The 26,681-nt window shown below is 41.3% G+C and overlaps 1 protein-coding gene across 1 annotated transcript in view; it reads right to left on the reverse strand.

Moving 5' to 3' along the window:
- The window catches only part of LOC137645405 (acidic fibroblast growth factor intracellular-binding protein-like), a 138,050-nt gene that overhangs the window by 92,628 nt on the left and 18,741 nt on the right, over positions 1 to 26,681 (reverse strand). The window contains exons 3-4 of the mRNA XM_068378209.1: positions 17,526 to 17,633; positions 12,374 to 12,628 (exon numbers count right to left, since the gene is read on the reverse strand). Coding sequence (XP_068234310.1) covers positions 12,374 to 12,628; positions 17,526 to 17,633 — 363 coding nt within the window. The remainder of the gene's footprint in view (positions 1 to 12,373; positions 12,629 to 17,525; positions 17,634 to 26,681) is intronic.

Genomic DNA, 26,681 nt, shown 5'->3' on the forward strand with positions numbered 1-26,681 from the left:
CTTCTTGAAGGCCAGGGACGTGCTATGCGCCTGATATCATGCGCTCTAGGGCGACGTGACAGAGGAGGGTCAAGATTCAAGGCCAGATGTATCACCTTGCGAATCCAGGCCGAGATGGTATTCCTGGTGACCCTCCTCTTCGTCTTCCTGGTGCTCACGAAAAAGGCTCGCACCTGGGGACGAACTGCAGCTGTTCTTTTAAGATACAACCTCAGACTCCTCACTGGGCACAGTAGGAGATGGTCTAGGTCATCTATAACAGAACGGAGACTCGAAACCTGGAAAGAGTCGAACCTAGGGTCCGGCAATCCCGGATTCTGAGTCTTGGCAACAAACTCAGGGACAAAGCTGAACGTTACCTCCCCCCATCCCCTTGAATGGGCGATGTCGTATGAGAGACCATGTAGCTCACTGACTCGCTTGGCCGAGGCCAAAGCTAGCAGGAAAACCGTCTTCCAGGTAAGGTGGCAATCAGAAGCCTGGCGTAATGGTTCGTAGGGAGGTCTCTTCAGAGACCTGACAACTCGAACCACGTTCCATGGAGGAGGTCTCACTTCCGACTGAGGGCAGGTAAGTTCATAACTCCGTATGAGAAGGGTAAGTTCCAGCGAGGAAGAAATGTCCATTCCTTTAATCCTGAAGGCAAGACTTAAGGCTGAGCCATAGCCTTTCACTGCCAAGACTGAAAGGCGCATTTCCTCCCGCAGATACACGAAGAACTCCGCTATTGCTGGAATAGTGGCATCGAGGGGAGAGATACCCCTTCCACGACACCAACCACAGAAGACTCGCCACTTCGCCTGGTAGACTCCTGCGGATGACTTGCGCAGGTGACCAGACATCCTGTTCGCAACTTGTTGCGAAAATCCTCTCTCTGTGAGGAGATGCTGGATAGTCTCCAGGCGTGAAGTCAAAGCGAAGCTACGGCTTTGTGGTAGATGTTGGCGTGTGGTTGTTTGAGTAGCTCGTGGCGTGGAGGGAGTTCTCTCGGAAACTCCGTGAGGAGTTGCAGAAGGTCCGGGAACCATTCTGCGTGATGCCATAGCGGAGCTATCAGGGTCATTGAAAGATTGACCGATATTCTGGTCTTGTTGAGCACCCTCCTCATCAGACAGAACGGGGGAAAGGCGTACACATCGATGTTGTCCCACCGTTGTTGGAAGGCATCCTGCCAGAGAATGAATGAATGAATGATTTAAAGTTTTCAGGTATCCTGACATCTAAGGTCATTGACGCCGGTAACATTTAATTTATGTATACAAAAGTAAAAAATTAAATAAAATAAAAAATTAAAGAGTATTCAATTAAAATCATAAATATTGAATGTCATAAAAGTTAAATATTTTTCAGAAGACCTGCTTCTGAAAGAAATCTAAAAATGCCACTTGCATGGTGGGACACATCATTTCCAAGAATCTTGGCAAGGATGAACCTGCCACCCTCACCTCGAGCCTCAAACAAATATCTATTCCACAAGATGTTGTAATTGGGGCATTCGGTCAACAAATGCCTTACTGTTAGAAGTACTAAACAGTTGTCACAATACGGTTGGTGTTGGCCCTTCAGCAGAAACTCATGTGTCAACCGAGTGTGACCAATACGGAGACGACAAAGAGACGTCTCCCATTTTCGGGGCATCATATTATACCTCCAAGGAGATATGTCATTTGTTACTTCCCTCATTTTATTGCCATCTTGACTATCCCATTGCTGTTGCCATTTATTGCAAACCAATTTCTTGATGTCAGGTAAGAAATCATTGCAGGGAATGGGATACCTTCTTGGCAGCAACTCGGATGCAGCCTCCTTAGCCAGTGAATCTGCCTTCTCATTCCCGGACACACCTACATGTGCTGGAACCCAACAAAATTGAACTGTTATACCTCTCCGTCCAATAATGAAAAGCCATTCTAAAATCTTTAAAACTAGAGGGTTATTAGAATTAAAAACTTCCATAGCTTGAAGGACACTCCTTGCATCACTAAAAATTGTAAAATTACCCTCCTTCTCCAACGCTATTTTCTCAATAGCGGTTAATATGCCATACAGTTCGGCAGTAAATATGGAAGCGGTCAGAGGAAGTGCACCTCTACAATTAAAACCATTACTATGTACTCCAAATCCAACGCCAGCATCAGATTTGGAGCCATCAGTATAGATAAAAGTTGATCCTCTATGTTCTTTAACATGTTCATTAAAAAGAGACCTGGCTTCTATGTCTGACATATTCTTCTTATCTCCAATAAAATATTTACAAAAAGATATCTCTGGTAACTTCCATGGAGGTGTTGATGATACCTTGAATGGAAGTACCTTACTTCTAATTATATCCAGACTATTTAATAATCGTTTCACCCGAAAGCCATAAGGTTGAGGAGATTTTGGGTGCAACTCAAAGTATGATGCGTGTCTTACAAGGCTTGCAGTCTGAAAGGCTAGAGAGTTAGGGAGTCTTTGCAATCTAAACCAATACCGAAGAATGGAAGACATTCGGTAAAGGTCTAGAGGTAACTCTCCAGCATCAACAAGGAGACTTGGGATAGGCGACGTTTTAAAAGCTCCAGTAGACAATCTAATACCTGCATGATGTATCGAATCTAATATTTTTAACCGGCTTAGGGTGGCTGAAGAATATACCTCACAACCATAACTAATTTTGGAAAAAATCAAGGCCTTGTATAATTTTAAAATAGTATTGCGGTCTGCCCCCCATGATGTATGGGACAATACTTTTAAGATATTCAGAGCTTCAACACATTTAGTTTTTAGCGCTTTTAGGTGAGAAACCCATGTAAGTTTACAGTCAAATATCAAACCTAAAAATTTGGTTTCCGATACACATGGTATCCGTTGACCTTTAATGTATATATCCGGGTCTGGATGTACTCCCCGTATACGACAAAAATGGACAATGGTAGTTTTACTTGTCGAGAACTTAAATCCATTCATGTCAGCCCACTGGACAATTTTATCAATAGAGAGTTGGATTTTTCTCTCAACCATTGCCATTCTAGTGCCAGCAAATGATATTGAGAGATCATCCACAAATAATGTTGAGAGAACATCCTGGGGAATGGCTGAGGATATCCCATCAATTGCTAGTGCAAAAAGGGTTACACTCAGCACACTACCCTGAGGAACTCCTTCTTCCTGGCACTTACTCTCTGATAGAGTTTCCCCCACTCTCACTTGAAAAACTCTACGTGAAAGAAATGCCTGAATAAATAGTGGCAGCTCTCCTCTCAATCCCAATTCATGAATGGTTTTAAGAATACCATATCTCCATGTGGTATCATATGCCTTTTCAAGGTCAAAAAATACAGTAACATGGTGCTGTTTGGAAGCAAAGGCTTCACAAATAGAAGACTCAAGTCGTATCAACACATCAGTCGTTGAGTGCATTTTTCGGAATCCACATTGAATCGGTGATAAAATACCTTTCTTTTCAAGGTACCATATCAGCCTTGCATTGACCATCTTCTCCATGATTTTACATAAACAAGATGTCAATGCAATAGGACGATAGTTTGCTGCTAAAAACTTGTCTTTACCGGGTTTTAAAAAGGCTAAAATAATGGCTAGTTCCCAAACACTTGGGTAACTATGATCATGCCATATTCTATTAATAATGCTTAAAATAAATAGTTTTGTATTAAAATGTACATGTTTAATCATTGCAGATGGAATTCCATCGGGTCCAGGGGCTGTATCGTTGCAATGAGCAAGTGCGGAATCAAATTCTCTTTCAGTGAAAGGAGAATTATACGACTCTTCCCTTCTTGTTGCAAAATTTAAAATTTTTTTTTCTTCAGTGCTCCTATACTGGTGACCAGGGGCTCCTTCACACTTGCTGGATACATTTGAAAAATGATTAGCCAGGGCATTGCTAACTTCATTTGCTTCAGTTACATACTGGCCATTCACCTTCAACACTGGTGGTGGGTTGGGGGTGAATTTGCCAGCTATCTTTTTTACTTTCCTCCACACAGAAGATGGTGGTGTTCTACTGTTAATGGAGGAAACAAAAGACATCCATGACTGGCGTCTTGCTTCTTTCATGGCACGACGGAACTGTGCTCTACATTTCTTGTACATAGTTAAATTCTCATCAGTTCTGCGTCTACGCAATCGTGTTAGAGATCTTCTTGTGGCTCTGTGGAGTGCAGTTAGTTCTGAAGACCACCACGGGACTGGTCGTCGTTTGAATAACCCTGTTGTTTTGGGAATTGAATTGACTCCTGCTGTATGAAGAGTTCCATTCAGTAGGTCTATGGCATCATCAACACTTTCAAACTGTTCTGCTCTCCCTTCGATTTCACTTAGCTCGGAAAATTTAACCCAGTCTGCCTTGTCTAGATTCCAACGTGGCGATCTTTGCAAAGGTGGACCCTTGTTGGTGTTTATAATGATTGGTGCATGATCACTAGTATGCCAATCATCTAATGTCCTCCAATCAAAATCAAGAAGGCAGTTAGAGCTTGCAATTGAAAGGTCAATGCATGACAAAGTACCTGTCTGAACATGGAAGTGTGTGGGCTCTCCTGTATTAAGGAGTCCCACATCCTTATTCTCCACAATTGATGAGATAATATTGCCCCTTGTGTTTGCTAAAATATCACCCCATAAAGGATGTCTACCATTCATATCTCCCAGTAAGAGAAAAGGTTGAGGGAGTTGTTGAATGACCTCTGCTAAATCATCATATAAAATATTATCATTTGGAGGTAAGTATAGAGAGCATATTGTATATTTTCTCCCTATATCAATTTGTACAACAACTGCCTGCAGGGTTGTACGTATAGACATGGGTATTTGGGGAACATCTCGACGAATGTACATGAGACTTCCGCCATGGCTCCCTGCTTGTTGATTATATGGTGTTCTATAGCTAACATACTCTCGAGGACTAGGAGTGTTAGAATCAAGCATACTTTCCTGTAGACATACAATTATGGGGGAATGTTCATGAATTAGGAGCTTAAGTTCTTCATATTTCGCCCTCAAACCCTGACAGTTCCATTGCAAAATGGAGGAGAAAACTATGGATTATTTCTGGAAGACATCTTGGATGAGGTCTTCCCATTAGCAGTTTTTAATCTAACATTATTACCTGTAGGTTTCTTCAGAGGTGGTCTTGTTATGTTGGGTTTTACGTTGGTGTTTTTCTTTGTATCTTTTTTATCTATTTGTTGAGGGGGATGGTGGACCTCAACTTGAATTTCTGATTTATTTAAATTATCTTCTGGTTGATCGGCAACATCAACAGACAAAACATCATATTTATTTGATGTCATAATTCTAGTATTTCTTATGGAAGGGGGAGAGAGAGATGGAGGTCTCTCTCTTTTACGATTAGTAGGTTGTGAGTTACCAGGTTTTTGTACCTTCCCACTAGAGGTACACCTGATAACTTGGTATCAGGTGGAATCTCCATTAAATCAGGCAAGGATATGGCTTGGGAGAGGTTAGTACTATCCTTTGTAATGGGGGACAAAGGTTTGATAGTGGTGGGCAATGTCTTTTGGTTGATACTCAATGATAAATCTTTAGGAGGAGATATTCTTGTCTTATGCAGCACTTTATCAATAGATGGTGAATTCCTTTTTCGAGAACTACCTACAGTAGTAGGTGGGCGAGATGATTCCCGAGGAACTTTTTCTCCTGTTTTTAATGTCTTTGCATAAGTGTTAGATTTATTTAATAATCTCTTGGCATGCCCCACGCTTACATGTTCAATAATTGATTTATTGAGGGCAGCCTCTTCTAACTTATAAAACTGGCAGCTCCTATCACTAGATTTATGATTAGAGTTGCAGTTTAAGCACCTTGCCTCAAATGTACATTCCCCATGGTAAATATTGGAGCAAGTATTACAAATTCTTTCACTATTGCAAACTTTGGAAGGATGTCCAAATTTAAAGCAATTATAACATTGCAGTGGCTTTTGCTTGAAAGGTTGAACTCTGATCCTTTCATTTTCTATGTCTATGTGGGAAGGTACATCGGCATCCTGGAAAGTAAGAACAATCATTGATGTTCCAGGTACAGTACTTTATGTACTTTCCACACTGATAGAGGACACATAGTCAATATCTCTTCTTCAGTAAATTCATACAGATCCCTATTAAAAACCACTCCCCTTCCATAGCTAAAGTTTAGATGGGGTTTGATGTCCAATTCTATATCATCATTTATTGTCTTCAAATTGGACAGTATAACAGACTGTGTATATGACTTGGCCTTTATCAGGTAACTTTTTTTACCGAATCGAGATATATCTCCAGGTGCGATCGTACCTACCTTCCTCTGAAGAAATTTGCAGACCTTGAAATAATTTTCCGTACCTCCTACAGATTGAGCAAGAAGCCACATTGGTGGTTTTGGCTTTCTTTGGGATGGCATATCTGCCTCTATATCTTTATCAGCCCAGTCTGCTGGTCTGTAGACATCCAGATCTTTAGGTGCCCCATCACACAGAGCACCCTTAACACTCATATTACCTACTTTAATATCACCAATATTACGGCTTGCATTAAATGCTTCCTCATGACAATTAAATGATAACCAAGATTCCCAATTATCATCTTGAAGTTTCATTCTAATTTCTTTTATTAATCCATAACACTCAAATATTTTATGTAGCATATCATAATTAGTTTCTAATGGGATTTGGGTAATGTGCAGGACATTCAATTTTCCTGTGTTGCCCAAATTACCCTTTTTCCGAGTGTTTAAAGAATAGTCCTTTTTAGTTCCTACGTCGTCAACGGAGTTTTCTTTAAAAGAATTGCCAGAGGTCGTCAACAGTGCCGGGGGCGAGTCAGCATATCCAGGGGAGGTGGGGTCATTTTCACAAGAATCCATCATAAAAAAGAAGAGAGAAGAGTGATTTTTTGAAGTTTGATTTACCTGCTTGAGAACATTAAGGCATCACATGTTGGGAAGGAAATTTACACTCTCTACTACCGGCACAGTGAGAGTATACTTCCCAGATGGTCCACTCCATACCCTACCCGAAGGATAGCATCAAAACAGATATAGAGGCACAGGTGTAAGCTGAACCCGCCTGTTAGGACTGAGACCAAGAAACTATGGAATCATCCTCCCCATATCTGTAATGACGGGCTTCCGGCCAAAAGCCGAGAGTCCTACCCCAAGCGTTGGATCCCCCTGGATTCCGAAGACCCAACACTTGAGAATAGTTCCGCCAAAAAGGTCCAAACCATCTTCGGGATGGCTGAGATCATCCAATACTCTCACATATAGCTTTGAGCACAAACACCTCCCAACCGTGACACCTTTCCCATTCATCAAAGCAGGCAGCAATACTGGATGTATAAACATCCGCCCAAGTGGCAATAACAGATGTAGAAACATCCATGCCATAAAAAAGAGAAAAAAAAATAATAAACACACATATTTATGTAAATATATACACATACATATGGGAAATTTTACTCATAGGGTTGGGACAGCAACATGAAGGAAAGTTTATAATATTAGGAGAAGGTTGAAGCCATATAAAGAGGAAGAAAAAGATGAAAGAGAGAAATTTAGATTCAAACTGGGGAAGCAATTTCCCCAAGTTCGAGAGCCCTCTTGCCCGTCACCAAGATTCAGCACGGGAATGAAATGCCGTGGTGAAGCTCAATGACTTCATCAAGGCATTCTCTCATTAAGAGGGTCCTGCCAGAGAGCCTTGGGGTCAAGGACCGGGGAACAGTACAGCGGGAGCTTGAAATTCGGCGCTGTAGCAAACAGATCCACCGTTGGTGAACCCCACAAAGTCAGGACTTTGTTGGCTACTTGAGGATCCAAAGGCCACTCGGTACTCACTATCTGCATCACTCTGCTCAGACTGTCGGCGAGCACATTCCTTTTGCCTGGAATGAAGCGAGCCACTAGCGAGATCGAGTGGATTTCGGACCATCTCAGGATCTCTACTGCAAGAAGGGATAGCTGTTACGAAAAGATACCTCCCTGCTTGTTGATATAAGCCACTTCCGTGGTGTTGTCGCTCATTACCACCATGGAGTGGCCCGCCAGGACTTGGTGGAACTTCTGAAGTGCCAGGAATATGGCCTTCATTTCTAGCAGGTTTATGTGAAGGTACTTTTCTGATTCTGACCACAGGCCTGAGGTCCTGTGGTTCAGAACGTGGGCCCCCCACGCTTTCTTTGATGCGTCCGAGAACAACATCAAATCCGGGGGAAGGACGAGAAGATCCACTCCCTTTCGTAGGTTCTCATCCGCCACCCACCACCGGAGGTCCGTCCGTTCCGCAGGACCCATAGGGATCAAAGTGTCCGGGGAATCGTGACCTTGATTCCACCGGGACTTGAGTCGCCACTGGAGGGATCTCATTCTGAGGCGACCAGTGGGAACGAAACAAGCCAGGGAGGAGAGGTGGCCGAGGACACGTAGCCATGATTGGGCTGGGAGTTCTTCTCGATTGAGGAAAGGTATCGCGACCTTCCTCAGCCTTGCTATCCTGTCGTCTGATGGGAAGGCTTTGTGGAAATTGGTGTCTATGACCATGCCTAGATATACCAGTTTCTGAGAGGGCTGCAGAGAGGACTTCTCGAGATTTACCATGATCCCTAGATCCTGGCAAACTTCGAGGAGCTTGTTTCGGTGGCGAAGAAGGGTTGCCTCCGAGTCCGCTAGGATCAACCAGTCGTCCAGATAACGAAGGAGACGGATGCCGAACCTGTGAGCCCACGAAGAGATGAGGGTGAACACTCTGGTGAACACCTGAGGGGCTGTGGAGAGACCGAAACACAGCACCTTGAACTGGTAGATCTTGTTGTCTAGGCAAAATCTTAGGTACTTCCTTGAAGACGGATGGACTGGGATCTGGAAGTACGCGTCCTTCAGGTCCAGTGTACACATGAAGTCTTGTGGTCTCGCAGCGAGTCTGACCGTGTCTGCCGTCTCCATACTGAACGAGTCTGCTTGACAAACCTGTTCAGTGTTGAGAGGTCGATGACTGGTCTCCAGCTTCCAGACGCCTTTCTCACAAGAAAGAGTCGACTGTAGAAGCCTGGGGACCCGTCCACAACCTCCTGGAGAGCGTCCTTCTTCAACATGGTCTGGACTTCTGCCCAAAGGGCTTGCCCTCTTGCCGATCCCATGGCAAGAGAGCTCAACGACACTGGATTCGCTGTCAGGGGAGGTAGAGAGGCTGTGAACGGGACGCGATAACCCAGAGCGATCACGGAAATCGTCCAAGCATCTGCCCCGAGTTGCTGCCACCTTGTCGCGCAACTTTGTAGGCATCCCCCCACTGGTGGACATGCAGGGGGACTGCCAACCCTAGCGTTTACGGCCTCGGCTGTTACCTCTAGGGTTCTTGCCTCCCCTGAAGGACTTCTTGCTCCTTCTGCTCTTGGCAGGAAAGGGCTTAGACACCTTCGGCTTCGCTGCAGTGGTCTTTTTCGTGTCCTTAGCTGGACGGGGCTGTTGAGCCACTGGAGGTTTGTAGGGCCTCGATGTCAGGGCCCTATGGATGAGGGAATCCTGGGTGGACTTCCTCCACCTCTCAGAGGTAAGCTCCACGTCCTTAGGCTCAAACAAACTCTTACCGAACACGGAAGAGTGTCTGAGCTTGCTAACCTCCGAACTGGGAACCTTCTGGTGGAACCTCTCAGTCACAGCGTCCCGACGTTTGAGAATCATATTGGCCCACAAGCTCGAGACTTGGTGGGCCAGAAACTCAATGGTCCGTGTGCCCGAGTAAGAAAATCTCCAGTGCCTTCCTGGTGCTTTCTTTGGAGAGGGCGCGCAGGCGAGGTCACAGGAGCGTGGGAGCGATGGCGCGCTGGCGATGGTGCGGGCGCGTGGGCGCGTAGGAGCTGGAGCGGGTGCGCGTAGGAGATGGCGAGGGCGTGTGGTGCGCAGGAGCCGGAACTGGAGGCGGCCAGATGCGAGGACGCGCAGCATCCTAATGCGGTCCTGTAGGGCGCGAAAGGACAGGGGCGCCCGAGCGCGTATCCGGGAGAACCGGGCGAGGGCGCGTGAGCGCCGGTTCAGGATGGCGCGTTAGTGCTGGTCCGACAGGACAGGCATACTCGCCTGTGGGAGCGCTGGGCGCGCAGGCGATCGTGGGCACGCACGGCGCCCATCAGGATATGGACGCACTGGTGTGCGCTGCTGCGGTAGGCGAGCAGGACGCGCGGTTTGATGAGGGCGCACAGGTGTGCGCTGTAGGGTTGCATGAGGCGCCTTGATGACTGGAACGGGGCGCGCAACCGGAGCGTCGCGTGCAGCTGGAACGCGTGCAGGATCGCGCGGTCTGGAAGGAGAGCCCTAGGGTGCCTGTGAGCGCACAGATCTGGAAGGAGAGCCCTAGGGTGCCTGTGAGTGCCTGTGCGCTAGCTTAGGTTCCTCCTGGGCGATTGCAACCGGAGCGTCGCGCGCAGCTGGAACGCGTGCAGGATCGCGCGCGGCTGGAACGCGTGCAGGATCGCGCGGTCTGGAAGGAGAGCCCTGGGGTGCCTGTGAACGCTCGTGCGCTAGCTTAGGCGCCTCATGGGCGGCACGTTGTGATGTAGAAGCGCGCTAGTGCGTTGGCAAGAGCGTGAGCGCTGGAACTGTGAGCGACGAGGCAGGAACCGGGGAACGCTGGGGCGCAGGTGGACGCGTGTGCGCAGGTGAGCGCTGGCGCGCTGTCACAGGAACTGCTGGAGGGCGCCGGGGCGTAGAAGGATGTGGCCGCGCAGAGGAACCCTGGCGCGTAGCTGGAACAGGGGCGCGCACGCGCGTAGGTGAGCGCTGTGGCGCTGAGACAGGTACAGCAGCAGCAGCAGGAGGGCGCGCAGGAAGAACCTGGTGCTTGAGGGTATGAGACGCAGTTTTGCGGTCAAGCCCCTTCAGCCCTGAGGGGCCCGGTGCCTGCGCAGTGGCAGGATCAGGTGGCGCGCAAAGCGCATCTGCAACATCAAAGGGTGACGGCAAGTCAGCAGGTCTGGAGGAGGACTGGTCACAGTGTCTCGAAGGACGACCATCATCCGAAGGGGATCGCGAACGATCCCCGGAGAGGTCTAAGGTGGTAGCTGGCAGGGTCGGCGAACGGCGAGTCGTCTCCTCCGCAGAGGACTGTGGCGACGACGAGCCGAAGAGGCGAGTCCTAACTCCCTTGTGAGGGGAAGGAAGGACTCTACGGCGAAGGGGAGGACAAGCCTTCCACCTTATACGCCCACGAGGGGCCGTGGGATCAGCAGGCTGACCATCAAGGGGCCTCCACAGAGGAATCTCTGTAAGTGAACTCCCCCGAGGGGGAGAATCACCAGCAGGAGAGACCGTGGGACTTAGATCCTCCCTCAAAAGGTGTTCGGAGGGGGAATCTAAGCCGTCAGCTATCTCAGCAACAGGAACGGGGGTTTGACTTGACTTAACGTCAACCACAGACAGAGGATCTATCCCTGCTGTAGTTGGCGATTGTTTGACAGCTGCACCAAGTTTGATCATGTTAAACAGGGCTTCCTTGGAGGGTGAACCCTGCAGCCCCAAGGAAGCCCAAAGCTGTAATAAATCACGATTAGACATATTCAAATCCTCCTCCAGGGGAGGAGGGGCAGCCGCTTCGCTATGGGAGGCGACTACCTCTCCTGCATCCCGGGATCGGTCAACAGCAATACGGTCTACGCTACCACTCGCCGGCCTCTCGGAAGAGACCGCTCGAGGGGAGCTTCGGAGGAGGAAAGGGCTTCGGAAGAAGTAGTCCTAGAATTTTCTCTCTTCAAAGAGGCCTCTGAAGGAGAAAGATCCCTTTTGGACTTTTTCTTCCGGCGCCAGGCAAACCTCTCACACTGGGAGGTAGACCACTCCCTACATTCTATACACACGTTACCACTATCACACCGCTGGCCCCTACAGTGAGGACATAAGGTGTGGGGATCGGTGTCGACCGCCGACCTAAAGGTCCCACAAGGGCGCCCGGGAAGTCCAGGGTAAGTACGCATAGTAGTAGAGGCCAACTTCAAACACACTGAAAAAGAAAAAGCAAAAACAGATTAAATATGGCAGTCAAAGAGAGGGAGAGAGCAGACAGGTCTGTTCTACGCCCGAGCCAAAAGTAAAGAAGCATTCCACGGTGTGTGTGAGTGGGGGGGTAGCTAGCTACCCCTCCCTAACCCCTGCTAACTAGCGGCGGGGTAGTAAACCCTCGTTAAAACTTTTATGGCTCGTCATTCAGCTACGCCGAAGTAATTACCCCATGTAAATAGCGTGGTTTGTATTTCAGTTACGGAACAAAGTTAAATATTTTCAATTTCCAGCGTGTAAATAAAACTTATGAGTTAAAAGATATCCACAACAATCACTCCTTTAAGGTTTAGGTTTTAATAAAAAAAGAAAAAAAAGATGTACTTACTTCCTGTGTTCCTTCTCGCGGTCTAACAAAAGTTTGAAATCTCTCAATTCAATCAGGAAATCTCTATCTAAGTCGGAATCATCAACGCCCTCTGGGCCATGGCTGATTCCAGATGATAGAAGGGAAGATGCACTTGTCCAGGTTGTCATCATCAACAAAGCACAAACAGAAAAATCTTCAAATGTAAGATAATTAAGCTTCCTTTTACTAGTCTCAAACCGATTGTTGATTATGAACACGATAGCTGCATATTTCCTGGAAAAAATAAAATGGAATTTTGAGTTTTACTTTGGAGTACAATGTTAGCAACAATCATTTTGAGTTAGGTCTGTCAATTAAAACTATAACTACCTGGAGAAAAAAAAAATCTGTATAACTTGAAAGTATACAATCATACTGACAAAAAGAAAGTGGTCAGTTTACATAATATCAGTAACTCAAAGATCACAAATGGCAATACTTATCCCCAGGAAATTATTTAGCATTTTTTTTTATCTTACTAAAGATTAGGTATTTTTCCAGCTAAAAGCAGCAGAGTTAAGTCTTGAAAAAAAGGAGAAAGACATCACAATATAGCAAAATACAGGCAGCTTTCCATATTTGCAAGTTTCGTCTTCACGGTCTCGGTATTCCACTTGTTATAAATAATGGTTTGATTCTTTACTGATCTTTGCAGTGTCATCTCATTCAGGACAGCTGTGCAGCCCAACATTTTAAACCACTTTTACTATGTCTTGGTCTCCATGCATCCTTCCTCAAGAAAGCATCTTCCAACAGTGTTTGTCAAGCAAGAAGTACTATTTCTTTATCAAAATTATGGCCCCTAAGAAAGCTTCGATATTATCTCTAGCTAGCTTTAAGGAACATCTGATAGGGCTAATCTATTCTTGGCTATGTTCCTCATTAAGCTTAAAATGACTTGTTTTATAAGGAAATGCTTTTCCACTATCCATCTCATTTATTAACAATCCTGCCCTCAATATCATTGAGGCTTGGAATGGTTTCAATATTGCAGATAGTCTCTCTGTTGTCTAGGAATTATTCAACAACAAACTAAAGAGGGTGAATGCCTGCTTGCTGTAGAAGTTTGTGGCCTGAGTGGACTTAACCGGATTCAGTTATAATGAGGCCTTTAAACAGACGATGAAGAAGATACAGTAGTTGCCTTGGCGAAAAAAATGACAGACGAAGCCTTCCATGAAGTGGATGAAGACGACATTCTGGAGTTGCTTGATGGGCATAAAGAGGAGGTGATTGAAGAGGAGTTTGTTGAATTCATCCATTAATCAAGTGACCGGGCTAAGGGTGATGAACCTGATAAAACTAAAGGCATCACACTTGAAAAGTGGGCAGAGATGTCACATATGGAAGTCTTAAAAAATGTATCATACACCATGAATCCTCAATGGTGAGTGCCCTCAAGTTCATGTGTACCATGGATGAGGGTTTTCCAGCATACAAGTGCATTATGAATTAAATGAAGAAGGCAACAAGGCACATCCACATCACTATGCACCTCAGCACTCACGTGAAATGGCTGCATATTCACCCAGTCAGAGAATCAGTCACAGATTCTTGTGAATATCAAATCACTTCTACAGTAACCGTAGTGGTACTCCCATAGTGATAATTATGGTGTTCCCTTGCACTAAAAAGGTAAGATATTTCTCATAATGTTTAGAGCATTTAACATTAGTTTACGAATACGGTAACGTTAACAAAGAAAAAAAAAATATGGATGGTCAAATATTGAAAACTTACAATGTTGCAGTAGATTTGGATCATTAACATAATCACTATTTAAACCATTCTTCTTCACACCACCAACGACTTGTCCACGTCAACGTGTCAAAGCATAAAATCATAATTTCCTTATTTTCTTCCTTGAAATAACAATTCTTCTAGAGGAAAATTAATAAAGTAGGCAGAGAGAGAGAGAGAGAGAGAGAGAGAGAGAGAGAGAGAGAGAGAGAGAGAGAGAGAGAGAGAGAGAGAGAGAGAGAGAGATCCTATTATTATTATTCTTATTCTTATCATAAACAGCTTTTTTATCAGAACATTTATCACTATTTAATTTATTTACTTTATTTGCAAATATTTCCAAAGTTTCATTTTGTTATGACAAACTGTCTCTTTTCCTTGTGCAATACTGGATAGCTATTTCAGGTTGATAAATCTAAAGAGAAAATTTCTATGTAGAGCAGGGGAAACAACTGCAAATTTTACTTTAACCTAAAACCAATGCAAAACTATCTTATATACACACCTAAAAGCCTCACTTGAAGCAGAACATCACCTGCAGCTATAATTGGGTCTACAGCCCAGCAACGTTTTTAAGAAAACCAGGCATTTTTAAATAGTTCTTGGAAGAAAATTATCTGGTACATTACTGAGTTGCTGCCAAAACCCTTTCAAAACAGATTTCTACCAAAATTACAAGTAGTTGTACTCTTAATATCTTGAATCCTAACTTTCAAGTCCTGCAGTCAGCTTGAATGCAATTTGAAACATGCTTCCAATACTAATCGTTAATGAGGAAGGACAGAATTCTTGGAGTACACTCTGGCAACCTAATCAAACAAAATAAACTAGGGCTTTCTTCCGAATGCTTTTGGCTTTGTCTTAATAAATCTTAACTGCCATTATTAAACAAACCTATTCTCTAGATTACTACTCATTCTTTTCCTCACGAGGAGTATAAAAGATTTGGTAATTATTAACCATTTTATCTTGAAATAATTTTTCACCTTTAAAACTTGGTAGAAGTGTTAATCATGAGGCACTTGTCTTTAAACTCAAATAGTTGGGAATGGGTGGGTCTTTTCTCAGTATCATTATTGAATTTTTAAGTAATACATCAAAAAGAGGTTTTGTTGATGAGCACTATAGTGAGTATAGGAATGTGATACCTGGTGTTCCTCAGAGTAGTGTTCTTGGCCCATTACTTTTCATATTATATACACATAACATGTAGTTTGGTCAAGAAAACAAGCTCGTTGCATATGCAGATGATGCTACCCTCTTCGCATCAATTCTATCTCCTGAATGTAGATCTGAGGTTGCTGAATCTCTTAATCAATAGAGATCTAGCTAAAATTGGTGTATGGTGCAAAATTATGGGGCATGCAGTTGAATCATAACAAAACACTAAGTATGATTGTAAGTAGGTCACAGACAGTTGCTCCTCAACATCCAGATCTCAGCATTGATAATATTTCTTTAACTCTGTATGACTCTTTTAAAATTTTAGGTGCGATTCTCGACAGCAAATTTACTTTTGAGAAGCACATTAGGTTTGTGTCTTCTTCAATTGCACAAAAAATTGTTCGATTGAGAAAGTCTCGTAAGATTTTTAGTGATCAATCTATTCTGAAGTGTTTTAATTCTTTCATTCTACCTTGTTTTGAGTATTGTTCTTCTGTCTAGTCTTAAGCTGCTGATTCTCATCTTGATTTGTTGGACAGGAACTTTAGGTCTATTAAATTCTTTATTCCTGATCTAGGTATTAATCTCAGGCACCATTGTTCAATTAGTTCCATATGCATATTGCATAAGATTTTTCATAATTCTGACCATCCTTTACATACAGATCTTCTCGGGCAGTACCATGCTGTTTGTAATACTAGGTATGCAATTAATTCTAATAGTTTTAATGTTATTACTGTTCTTCAAATATTCTATTCTAATTGTTCATAACTTCTCTAATAGTTTATTTATTTCCATATTTCCTTTACTGACTCGGCTATTTTCCCTGTTTGAGCCCTTGGGCTAATAGCATCCTGCTTTTCCAACTAGGCTGTAACAGTAATAATAATAACAATAACAAAAAGTGGCCTTATTGGTAACGTCTCTGCCTGATGATCGCTAGACGGGGGTTTGAGTCCCACTCAAACTCATTAGTTCCTTTAGTATCTGCAACCTTACCATCCAAGTGAGCTAAGGTGGAAAGGGGGCATTAATCATATGATATATGGTCAGTCTCTTGGGCATTGTCCTGTTTGTTAATGCAATGTCACTATCCCTTGCCTCTGCCATTCATGAGCAGCCTTTAAAACCATTAAAAATGATCAATTTGAGTAATTTGTATTTTTCCTAACGATACAAACCTTGAGCTCTTTATTAGGGATATACTTCTGACAAAGCTGGAAGACTAGCCATAAGACTTTTAGCGAGGTTATAACTACCCTACTTCTAGTTAGCGGGGGCAGGGGGTAACCAGCTACTCCACTCACACACCTGTGTTGTCTCATCACTTTTGACTGCAGGCAGGACTTTATAGGGTGACAGGTGATGGTGGGCCAAATTTGTAAAAAGAGCTCAAGGTTTGTATTGTTAGGAAAAATGCAAATTACTTTCAAATTTGTCATTTGTTCCGACGCTAAATACAAGCCCTTTGGCTGTTTATCAGTGATGACTCACCCATTAGGAGAGTGGAAGTTCGAACCAACTACAGTAGCCGGTTTTTGCCACAGGGTTTTCCCGTACGTGCTTTGGGCTAGTTACACTTTGCTAAAAGTCTTAATGCTAGTCTTCCAGCTTTGCCAAAAGTATATCCCTAATAAAGAGCAAAAGGGTTTGTATTCAGTGTGAGAACAAACCACCTTATCAAGCGCAAAGACCACATTCTTGGAAAGCCCTTGTAATTCACCACTAGGATTAGTTGAGGCAAAAGCTAACAGAAAGAGTATCTTGGGTGTAAGATTCTTGAAAGATAGTCCTACCAACAGTTCAAAACATAGATACTTTCAATACTGTAATACTACATCTATATTCCAATGAACTGATCTAATGACAAGAAGCTTTTTCACTAGCAAAAGACCTATAAACATCTGCAATAATACTTGAAGAAGATAAATCCAATCAAATATGTTTGAGAATAAGTATTTAACATGGATCTATAGCATTCTCATAAAAAGAGGAAAGTGCATGGCAGGTGGGTGGCAGTAGAGCTGTCCCTTGGAGGGAAGTATATGGCAGAGTGAGAGGAAATATTCTATTTATAATTTTGCTTATTCTGAGGTCATGCAGTTGACATAATTAAATTAATAGCATTTTACTAAAGGAAAATCTATGGAAATAATTTTACCCTTCCTTACTTTTCTTCTATATGTTACAAAAAAATAATATATACAATATATTGTTTATTACTTACTTGGCTAAAATACTTTGCAAAAGGAAGTTGCCCTGGATGTTGGCGATGACTGAACCTGGCAATTCATCTACTTGCTTGAAAACCCTCTTGACATTATCAAACTGGCGCCTAAAACATGAATCTTATTAAGATGACACAATAATTTTTGTATTTAATACCCTTAAATGAGTTACAATAGGACAGTACTATCAACTAAAAACAAAGCTAAAAACATCATGGCACGTAGCATTAATGATTAAATATCTTTGAACATGAGCAAACTGTTACTATTAGTGGTAAATTATTTACGGTTAACAAGTACAATAAAATTTATAAGAGCAAATAAGGAATAAAAATATAAAAACAAAGATGATAGGGGATAAAGGTATACCATATGTAATTTCCTATTGCTATTCATATACAGTATGAGGGTACATATAACTAGACCATAAACACTTTTGACACCAAGTATCAATAAGCATTCAATGGTAAAGTACTTCTAAGCTTGTACTGGAAGTTTCTTTTCTTAACAGAACCAATGAAATACAAAAAGATGGGACATAACACTGTCCAACCCCAAGATCCAGTCAGAACATCTTAACACCAAAATGCATGACAAATGCAGCATTCAATAAACTATGCAACCCAAAATAAACCACTTCCCAGCACAAAGACAAAGTCCGGAATAATGTAAGACCAATACTCATATGATTACAGATTCAGGGCAATAAAGGCACACTATACGAAAAACTTGTTCTAACATCAGAATTATCCCCAATTTGTAGTAGCCATCTTTCTTGCTACATCAGGGGAAAGAAAAAACAATACTTTGATATAGATTTTTCTTAAAAGGTCAATAATACTGTACCATACACAGGAATGTAATAAATAGTGACGAAAATTTACTGTTCTTGACTTTTAATAAAGAATCATTATAAATAATTACCGAGACAATCAAGATAATATTTGGGAAACCATATTAAAGCAATTATACATATAAAGGTCACATTGCTATTTTACTATCTCAGTATTTTTATTTTCTATTGTAAACAAATTGTAAACATTGTATCAATATCCTTTATAATTAACTTTATAAGATGCTTTTCCACCAGTAAAAGCTTGATAAAGTTGTTATAAAAAAAACAACAAAACATGTTGCAAATAAGACGTGGAGGTAATTGTATTATGTTCTCCTTCCTTTTGTAAGGATTTAAATATATGGATTTACTTATTTTCAAGCATTTTAAACCAAATCCTCTCATACATTCAGTTCCAACTGTTGTGGATTTCGGTTCATATCTGAAATAGCTTCACAACACAGCTATCAAATATAAAAAGACCACATTTGTGGTTTGAATGTTCAAATGTGTCACTTACCTTTAAAAGAAAATGGTCATCATAATACACATGCATTAAAGGAACTCAAATTTTAAGCCAAAATACCTTCTTCATTGTTTTATTCATATTGTTAACTTTTAATGTTATTCCTAACTAATATGACACTTTTGTCTAGAAGAACAGTACAGTATTTGAATACTGTATTTTTTCTTCAGAAGTGGTGGATGGCTTTAGTTTTTCTTCATTTTACAAATGGCTTCAACTGGATACAGTTGTGATGGTGGTTGTATATTCTAATGCGAGGTCTTTATATTCTACTAAAGGTAAAACTTTTATTTTCTCAATCTTATGCGAGGTCTTTATATTCTACTAAAGGTAAAACTTTTATTTTGTCAATCTTATTGCGAGGTCTTTATATTCTACTAAACGTAAAACTCTTATTTTGTCAATCTTATGCGAGGTCTTTATATTCTACTAAAGGTAAAATTTTAATTTTGTCGATTGTCATTTGGTAATAACTAATTAACAAGAGTTAACTTGATAGTACAGTAATTTACACTCAGATAACTTTCTTCAACTCTTCTAATTTAACATACAGTATCTCTTGTTTTGCAATTGATTTACTATTTTAAGAAAAAATATGCAAGATTTTGATTATTATCGTTTTATGCTAATTTCTGTTCATAACAAATTTACTATCATTTACCACAATATCAGACGCCACTTGGAATAGTAATACTGATTTTAAAGGGCATTCTTTATCATATAAACCTTAACTTTGGTGTGCCACAGCTACATGGTATGTGTATCGTATATCACTTGCTTTCACATAATTTACTTAGCATTTGATACTGTAGCAAAGTGTATTTAATCAGAGATCTGGCAAAGTATCAATGATTAATATTTAATAATGTATGGTAAGATTTAATCCACTGAGTAAGGCAGAAATAAATGTTTGGTGTATTCCATTACTAATTTTTAATGTTACTGTAATCTATTAATGTACATAAAAAGATTTATTTGAGGATCCAATTGACAAGTGAAGAAGATATACTTACAAAAAATCTGAGTTTTACATTTAACTGTTTGCTATTTGCTTATCTATCCAGAGAAGCAGAACCCTTTCATCGTTAAGAACACTTTGCTGTTGATTCATCAATGTCAGCACCGTTTTGCATTGTGTATGCTTTGAAATCTTCTTTATTGTTCAGAATTATAACTGCACCAATCATGGATGTTGTAGAATAAATGTGCATTTTTGCAGGTCAGCCGCACATATTTTCTTTCTTCTTACTGTCTTTCTTAATCATCTTGAGGGACAGTCATGATACTGTTAACTTTATTAGGCAGCACAAAATCCCTTTATGATGAACAATAGCAATCATAGTTAAACAAAGGAGATGCAGTCATAACTGTAATAAAAGAAAAAAAAATTCCAAAGACAAGCGCATGAGATAATCGATTCTTCTACTAGTGTTGCTGGAAGAGATAGGCTCTGAGTAAATAGAGGGTGGTGTTAGGTAATGCCAATGAAAATGGGGTAAAAAGCCTGTGAAAACTGCGTGGGTGGATAATTTGGTACTGCATGACTGATTTCTATGCATTCCGTGCTAATCTCATAGGTATGTGTCCACAAAAATTACGAATACAGAGGGAAATATTTATTCGTATACCAATTTCAATTCGTATGCTCGTGCTCAAAGTTACACGTAAACATAGGTTACACTGTAATCGATTCACTACCACCAATGACTTACCTATTATATGCTAGTTTTACACAAAGTTTACAATATCAAAATGCAGTACAGTCAGTCCTCCTTATTCATAAGGGTTAGATAACAGAAACAGGCACGAAAAGCAAGAATCTGCAAATACTATATTTACTGCCCTAAGGTGGGTTAACTGCTAACCTAGCAGCTCACTGCTCATTGCCAATGCGCAGTCGACTAACACGCTATGTAACTCACTGTATTACATATTGTTTTTACTTGGTTTATATCACAGTAATTGTATTGTGTTAATGAATGAAGACATTTCAGTAAGTGTACAGTACTGTATATGTAGACACGTATACTAAGTGGATGGTAAAACTATGGTACTGTATACATAACATGGGTCATTGCCTACTTATGTGTACTGTACATTAATACGTAGAGGGACAGCAAAACACTGTTGCTCCTATCTAACAATACTCGCTGATACTGTAGTGTATATTACTCTAATATATGTACAGTACTATCACTACAGTACAGCTTATTCAGCCAAGGTAACATTCATAAGTGATCGCTGTTTTTGATGCACATCATTCAAACTTACCGTACACGTAGCCTATACAAGTATTTACATTACAGTACTACTGTAAAGTATAGTATTTTGCATATACAGTAGTAGTGTACAGTAGTTAATATAACAATAACACTAATATACAATGATTACACTAAAAAACAAAATTAATAAGTGTCAGTACAACACAACCAACTGTGTATGTACGAAGTTTTATGCAGTAAGTCTGAAGTATAATGCAACTCTTGAGGCGTCGACTGTTTCTTCTTTTCTTTCTTTGATGGCTGATTTTCCGGTCCCATACAGCAGGGGAACCCCACTCTCTACAGGACCTCTACTGTCGTTTTACTTTGTTTGTTCAGAGTATTTAACGTTTCATATCGCGCATTGTTCATTTACTGTTAAATCGTCACTGTCATAGGACTCCTGAAATAAGAAAGTCTTCAGTTTCCTCTTGAAAGCCTTAATGTCTTCAATCATTTGAATGTTTCGTGGGAGCTTATAATATAGTCTCGGGGCTGCCCATTTAAAGGCTCTGGAGCCTAAAGTAGACATAATTCTAGATTCCAACAGTTTGAAGCCATCTGTAACTATTCTCATGTCGACACAATTTGTTGGCTGCGCAATATGTAGCAATATGTAGTATTTTGGACGCCCAGTTCTGATAGCTTGGTGGGTTAATGTACATATATCAAATTTAATTTTCGCTTTAATCAGCAGCCACTGTAAATCGATTAGTATAGGGGTGATCCTTTCTCTAGGTGGGACACCTTTTATCAGTCTTGCTCCTCTGTTTACTATGTTTCATAATTTCTCAAGTTGCACTTGTGGTAAATTGTAATAGACAGAGTTGCAGTAGTCAATCCGGGTAATAACAGTTTATCACAAGTTTCTTTAGAGAATTTTCGTCCAGGTACTTTTTCATAAACGCAATATTTCTTAGATGATAACCAGCAGTTTTTATTACATTATTTATTTTGGCATTTAAAGACAGGTTGCAGTCAAGAAATACACCTAGATCTCGAACTTTACTAGATATCGGCACCGAGTCATTATTTATGTTCGTTTGAATATCACCTAAGTTTCTCAGGCTGTTTCTCTTGCCCACCAACATGAATTCAGTTTTGTTCTCATTTAATTTTAGTTGTTTAAATGTCATCCATTCTCTAACACTGTCAAGGATTAGGTTTAGAGTTTTAGTAGTGTCATGTATATCATTTATGGAGAAATAAAATTGTGTGTCATCAGCAAATAGTTTAAACTTCATGCCATGCTTATGTAGCATTTTCGATAGACCAATAGTATAGATGCAGAATAAGATTGGGCCAAGTACACTCCCCTGGGGTACCCCTCTGTTTAAGGGTTCATATGATGAATAAGAGTTTCCAATTTGTACACAGTAATTTCTACCAACTAAATAGTCTTTTAGGTATTCGAAGGCTTGATCTTCAACGCCGATGGACCATAGATCATTTAGTAGCAGTTCATGCATAACTGCATCAAAAGCAGCACTGAGATCGAGCAGTATTAAGATAACACATTTATTTTCATCCATCATTTCTAGCATATCATTTAAAACAGAGCAGATGGCTGTCTCCGTAGAGTATAGTTTTCTGTAAGCAGATTGATTGTCAGGCAAAGCTTCTATTACTTCTAAGTGGCTGACTAGTTGTTCAAGAATTACATATTCAAGCATGTTTGAAATAGGTCTATATGAGCTTAATTCCTAGTAGTCCAGTGCATTTTTCAGAATTGGTGTGAATATAGCCATTTTCTCAGATTTAGGAGACTTACATTCATCTATTCTTGCATTTTCTATTCTCATTATTATTTCGGCTAGACTAGAAAAGTCTCTCTCTCCAATTACTTCAGATATTGGCATAGGATCGATCGCGCAGTTTGTTTTCTTTGCTCTCTTGATAATTCTGGTGATGTCATCTTGTGTTATGATGTTAAATCGTATTATTTTGTCTATGTGCCTGGTGTATCATTAATCTGATGTTGAGTAGGTAGCCTATTTACAAATGACCTGGTTATATTTTCAATTTTGTTTTTAAAAAATACTAGAAAATTATTTGCTAGTTCCTGGTCACTGTATCCATCAGATCGCTTCTTTTCTTTTACATTTCCCATTATACCGTTCATTAGACAATATAACTTATCTATGTCTGTTGCTGCTTCAAGGATCTTTCTCTAATAGTACAGTATTTACTTTTTTTCCTTCTCAGTAGGTAGTAATATTGACACACAGCAGTTTTGTATTCTACTCAAGTACTTTCAGTGTTTATCATATTCCACTTTCTTTCTTTACGTCTTTTTTCCCCCATTTTTTTTTTTACCAAAGTCTCTCCATCAAACCAAGGAGATTGGTCTTTTACGGTTATAGTGTTTTCCATTGGTGGGCACATGGTATCATATTCACTTTTACTCACTTTATTATAGGTGGTCATAAGACAGTTAGCACACTTAGCTCCTAACAGATGTTGGTCATCATGATCACAGGGAATGTTGATAGCATCATTTATTTTCTTTGAAACTTCTTCAATAAATATGGTAGGAGAAAAATTTGATTTATGCCTAAAGTTTATCTTCTTTACTAATGCATGTTTCTGTAGAGGTAGACTAAACGTAATAAGTTTGTGTACTGGGGAGATAGTACTGTACATTCATCTTCGACTTCTATATCGGATACAATATTATTCATGTCATCACTTAGAACTAAGTCTAGCATATGCCCAGTTAAAGTAGTTGTACAGTTGACATTATTCACTAGTCGATATGATTCTAGTAACTTACTAAATGCCAAAGCGTCAGGATTTGATGCATCATCCATTCAAAAATTGAAGTCTCCACAGATAACTAATTTGTTTTTCTCCATGATAATCAACTCAATGAGAGCACCGAATTCTTAAAAAAAGATACTAGTGTTTGTTCTAGAAGGTTTGTAGATTGTTACAAGATGTTCTTCTATTTTTTGGCATAAATTTTATTTCTCTACATTCAAAGCTTGTTGCACTAATTCTTTTCAACGTTTTGAGATTTGAGTAACTGCGTAATGTACATATCACATTTAATATTAAAACCACTATACACTGGATTTTTACAGAATTTTTACATTACTTTTTTACACTGCAACAGAATGCACACAAAAGGGGAGATGATGCGAGACTGTGATGAGGGGGTTGAGCTGTGTGGAGAGAGAAACAGCACAAAACATGTAGGGTGCATAGGAACAGTCAGTTTGAAATCATCAGGCCATAAGAGTACTTATTGTAAAACCGCGAATATGTGACTTTTTATCTAATAGGTTATACAGTTCTCTGTATCGCGAATGATTGAATCCATGAAGACAGAACCTGCAAAAATAAGGCTGGCTGTATAATAGATACAAGCAAACTATAAAACAATAAAAAGTTATAATTAATAGAACATATGGATAAACTTTGTCCAGATGCACGAGCAACTGTCTCCTCGTGGACGACAGGAGCAACCAATCATCAGGATATCAAAGAATGTGAATCCGGTTCAGATGGGCCCTAAGCTAAGACTAGAGTGAACACTTGAGTGAACACTTAGGAAGCGGTAGACAGTCCGAAGCACAGGACTTTGACCGCCCTTTAGGATGAAGTGGAGGTACTTTCTGCCGGAGGAATGGATTGGAATTTGAAAATATTTGTAGTTTAGTAGGTCAACAGAGAGCATGAAGCCAGAATGTGAGCTGCCTTAGTTCTTGGGGATTGTGATTTCATTGATTTTGTGCCCTATGTTCATGAGACGATGAGCATGAATGTTTAGAAAGTTTAATTGTTTTCGCCTAGGATTGAACACGCCCGAACTGATGCTTGTGCATGTGTAGTGTAGGTGAACAAGATAGTGAGGTCGACTGAAGTTTTACTGGAGACCTTGAGTGTATCTTGAACCAAGAGCGAGACCGAGTGTTCGCTTGTTGGCAAACTTGCCATGTGCCCATGATTGTTCTTTGTGCCTTAGCTTTGAAATGAGCGTGACAAACATGCTTGTTGTGATCATGCGAGTTGTGATCGTGTGAGTGTTGGTGATCGTGAAGATCTAACGCATATGGGGATTGTGAAGATCTAACGCATGTTGGCTTACCGCATGGTGAACGTGGTCGTGGAGAACTATAGCATGGTCTTTGTGAATGTGCTGGTGATTGGGCATGTGCCAGTGATAGTACTCATACAAGAGATTGTTGGTATAGTGCCTAGTTGAAAGAAAAGGATTAGTTTTCCTAGATCATCTCTCTAGTGCCTAGGTATCGAAGTGCATGTCCCAGGCGAAGAACAAGGTATTAGTGGACGATACGTGATCAAGAAAATGCTTATGAGTGTCTTGATCGTGATTTCTCCGGTGACTTCTGACACTTCAATGATCGTGCTCCTGGTTCGTTGCCCTTACGATTACCTTTATGAGCCTTCTCAGCACGTGGAAGGGTAACTTTCCCTTCCAGATCTTATGAGCATGTAGGAAGACTAACCTTCTTAGTGCATACATGTGGGGAAGGAGTTTGTTGTTTGTCTCGTTCCAGAGCACAATCAGTGTCAGAGGTCGAGGTCTTTGGGGCCGCTTTCATTGTTTGTTAGATGTTCCCCATGCGATGATGGAGTCAAAGAGGCATCTGTGGAACGTCCCTGGGCAGGAGAGGGTCAAGAGCATAGCTCATTGTTATGACTAGTAGCAGCTGTGGCAGGCCTCTTGTGAGACTTGTCACTTAAAGAAAGGGCCTTAGTCCTTGAGCCTTATATCTCGACGCTTCCCTTGGGGGAAGGTCTTGGTACAATGCAGCTACTTCAATGAAACCATGCAGAGGACACTGGTGAAGACTCAAGGGACTTCTCCAGATCGGTCGTCCTGTACCTCAGAGACCGCCTCTTCTTCCTAGCAGCAAGCATCTCCTCAGAAAGAGAAGAGGAAGGAACAGAAACAGACGAAGCAGGTGATGGGGAGCAATCACTCATCTTCGCTGAGGTCAAGGTTTTCTTAGCAGAAGACATACCCTCAGCAATCGGGGTGACTTGTCTGCAGCAGTAAGCAAGGACACAGCTCTTCTCAGCAGGAAGGACGGGAGCAGCAACAGGGTGGAAAGACTGCTGAGATCTAGTGGCTTCTAGAATCATCAGACGTTTCTCTGCCAAAGGGGCAGCATCTATTCCAAAGGTGGACCAGAACACATCCAGGTGCAGGTGTTTGTGAGGACTGTCATCCAATATGGCAGCGGGAGAACTATGAGGGGCAAATGCTAGGGGAACCCAGTACTCCTGTCTCACACAAAGAACTCCCTGAGGAAGGGCAGGGATGCCCTTATTTTCTACTTCCTCTGACACACAGCCTCGAAGACGATAAAAGAGTGTGTAGCAGTCTTTGATTCCAAAGGAAGGATGAAGGAGCTACAGAGCTTCTTGGGTATCAGCTTGGGCATACCCAAGACCTAGTCTGAAGAATCCTTCTTAGACTCATTTGCAAATTCAGATTAATGCACCAGAGGCCACTTCCTATACTGTACTCAGGACAAGGGGAATCATGCAAACAGTCATGGCC

This window comes from Palaemon carinicauda, chromosome 8 (assembly GCF_036898095.1).
Source record: "Palaemon carinicauda isolate YSFRI2023 chromosome 8, ASM3689809v2, whole genome shotgun sequence".
Lineage (NCBI taxonomy): Eukaryota > Metazoa > Arthropoda > Malacostraca > Decapoda > Palaemonidae > Palaemon > Palaemon carinicauda.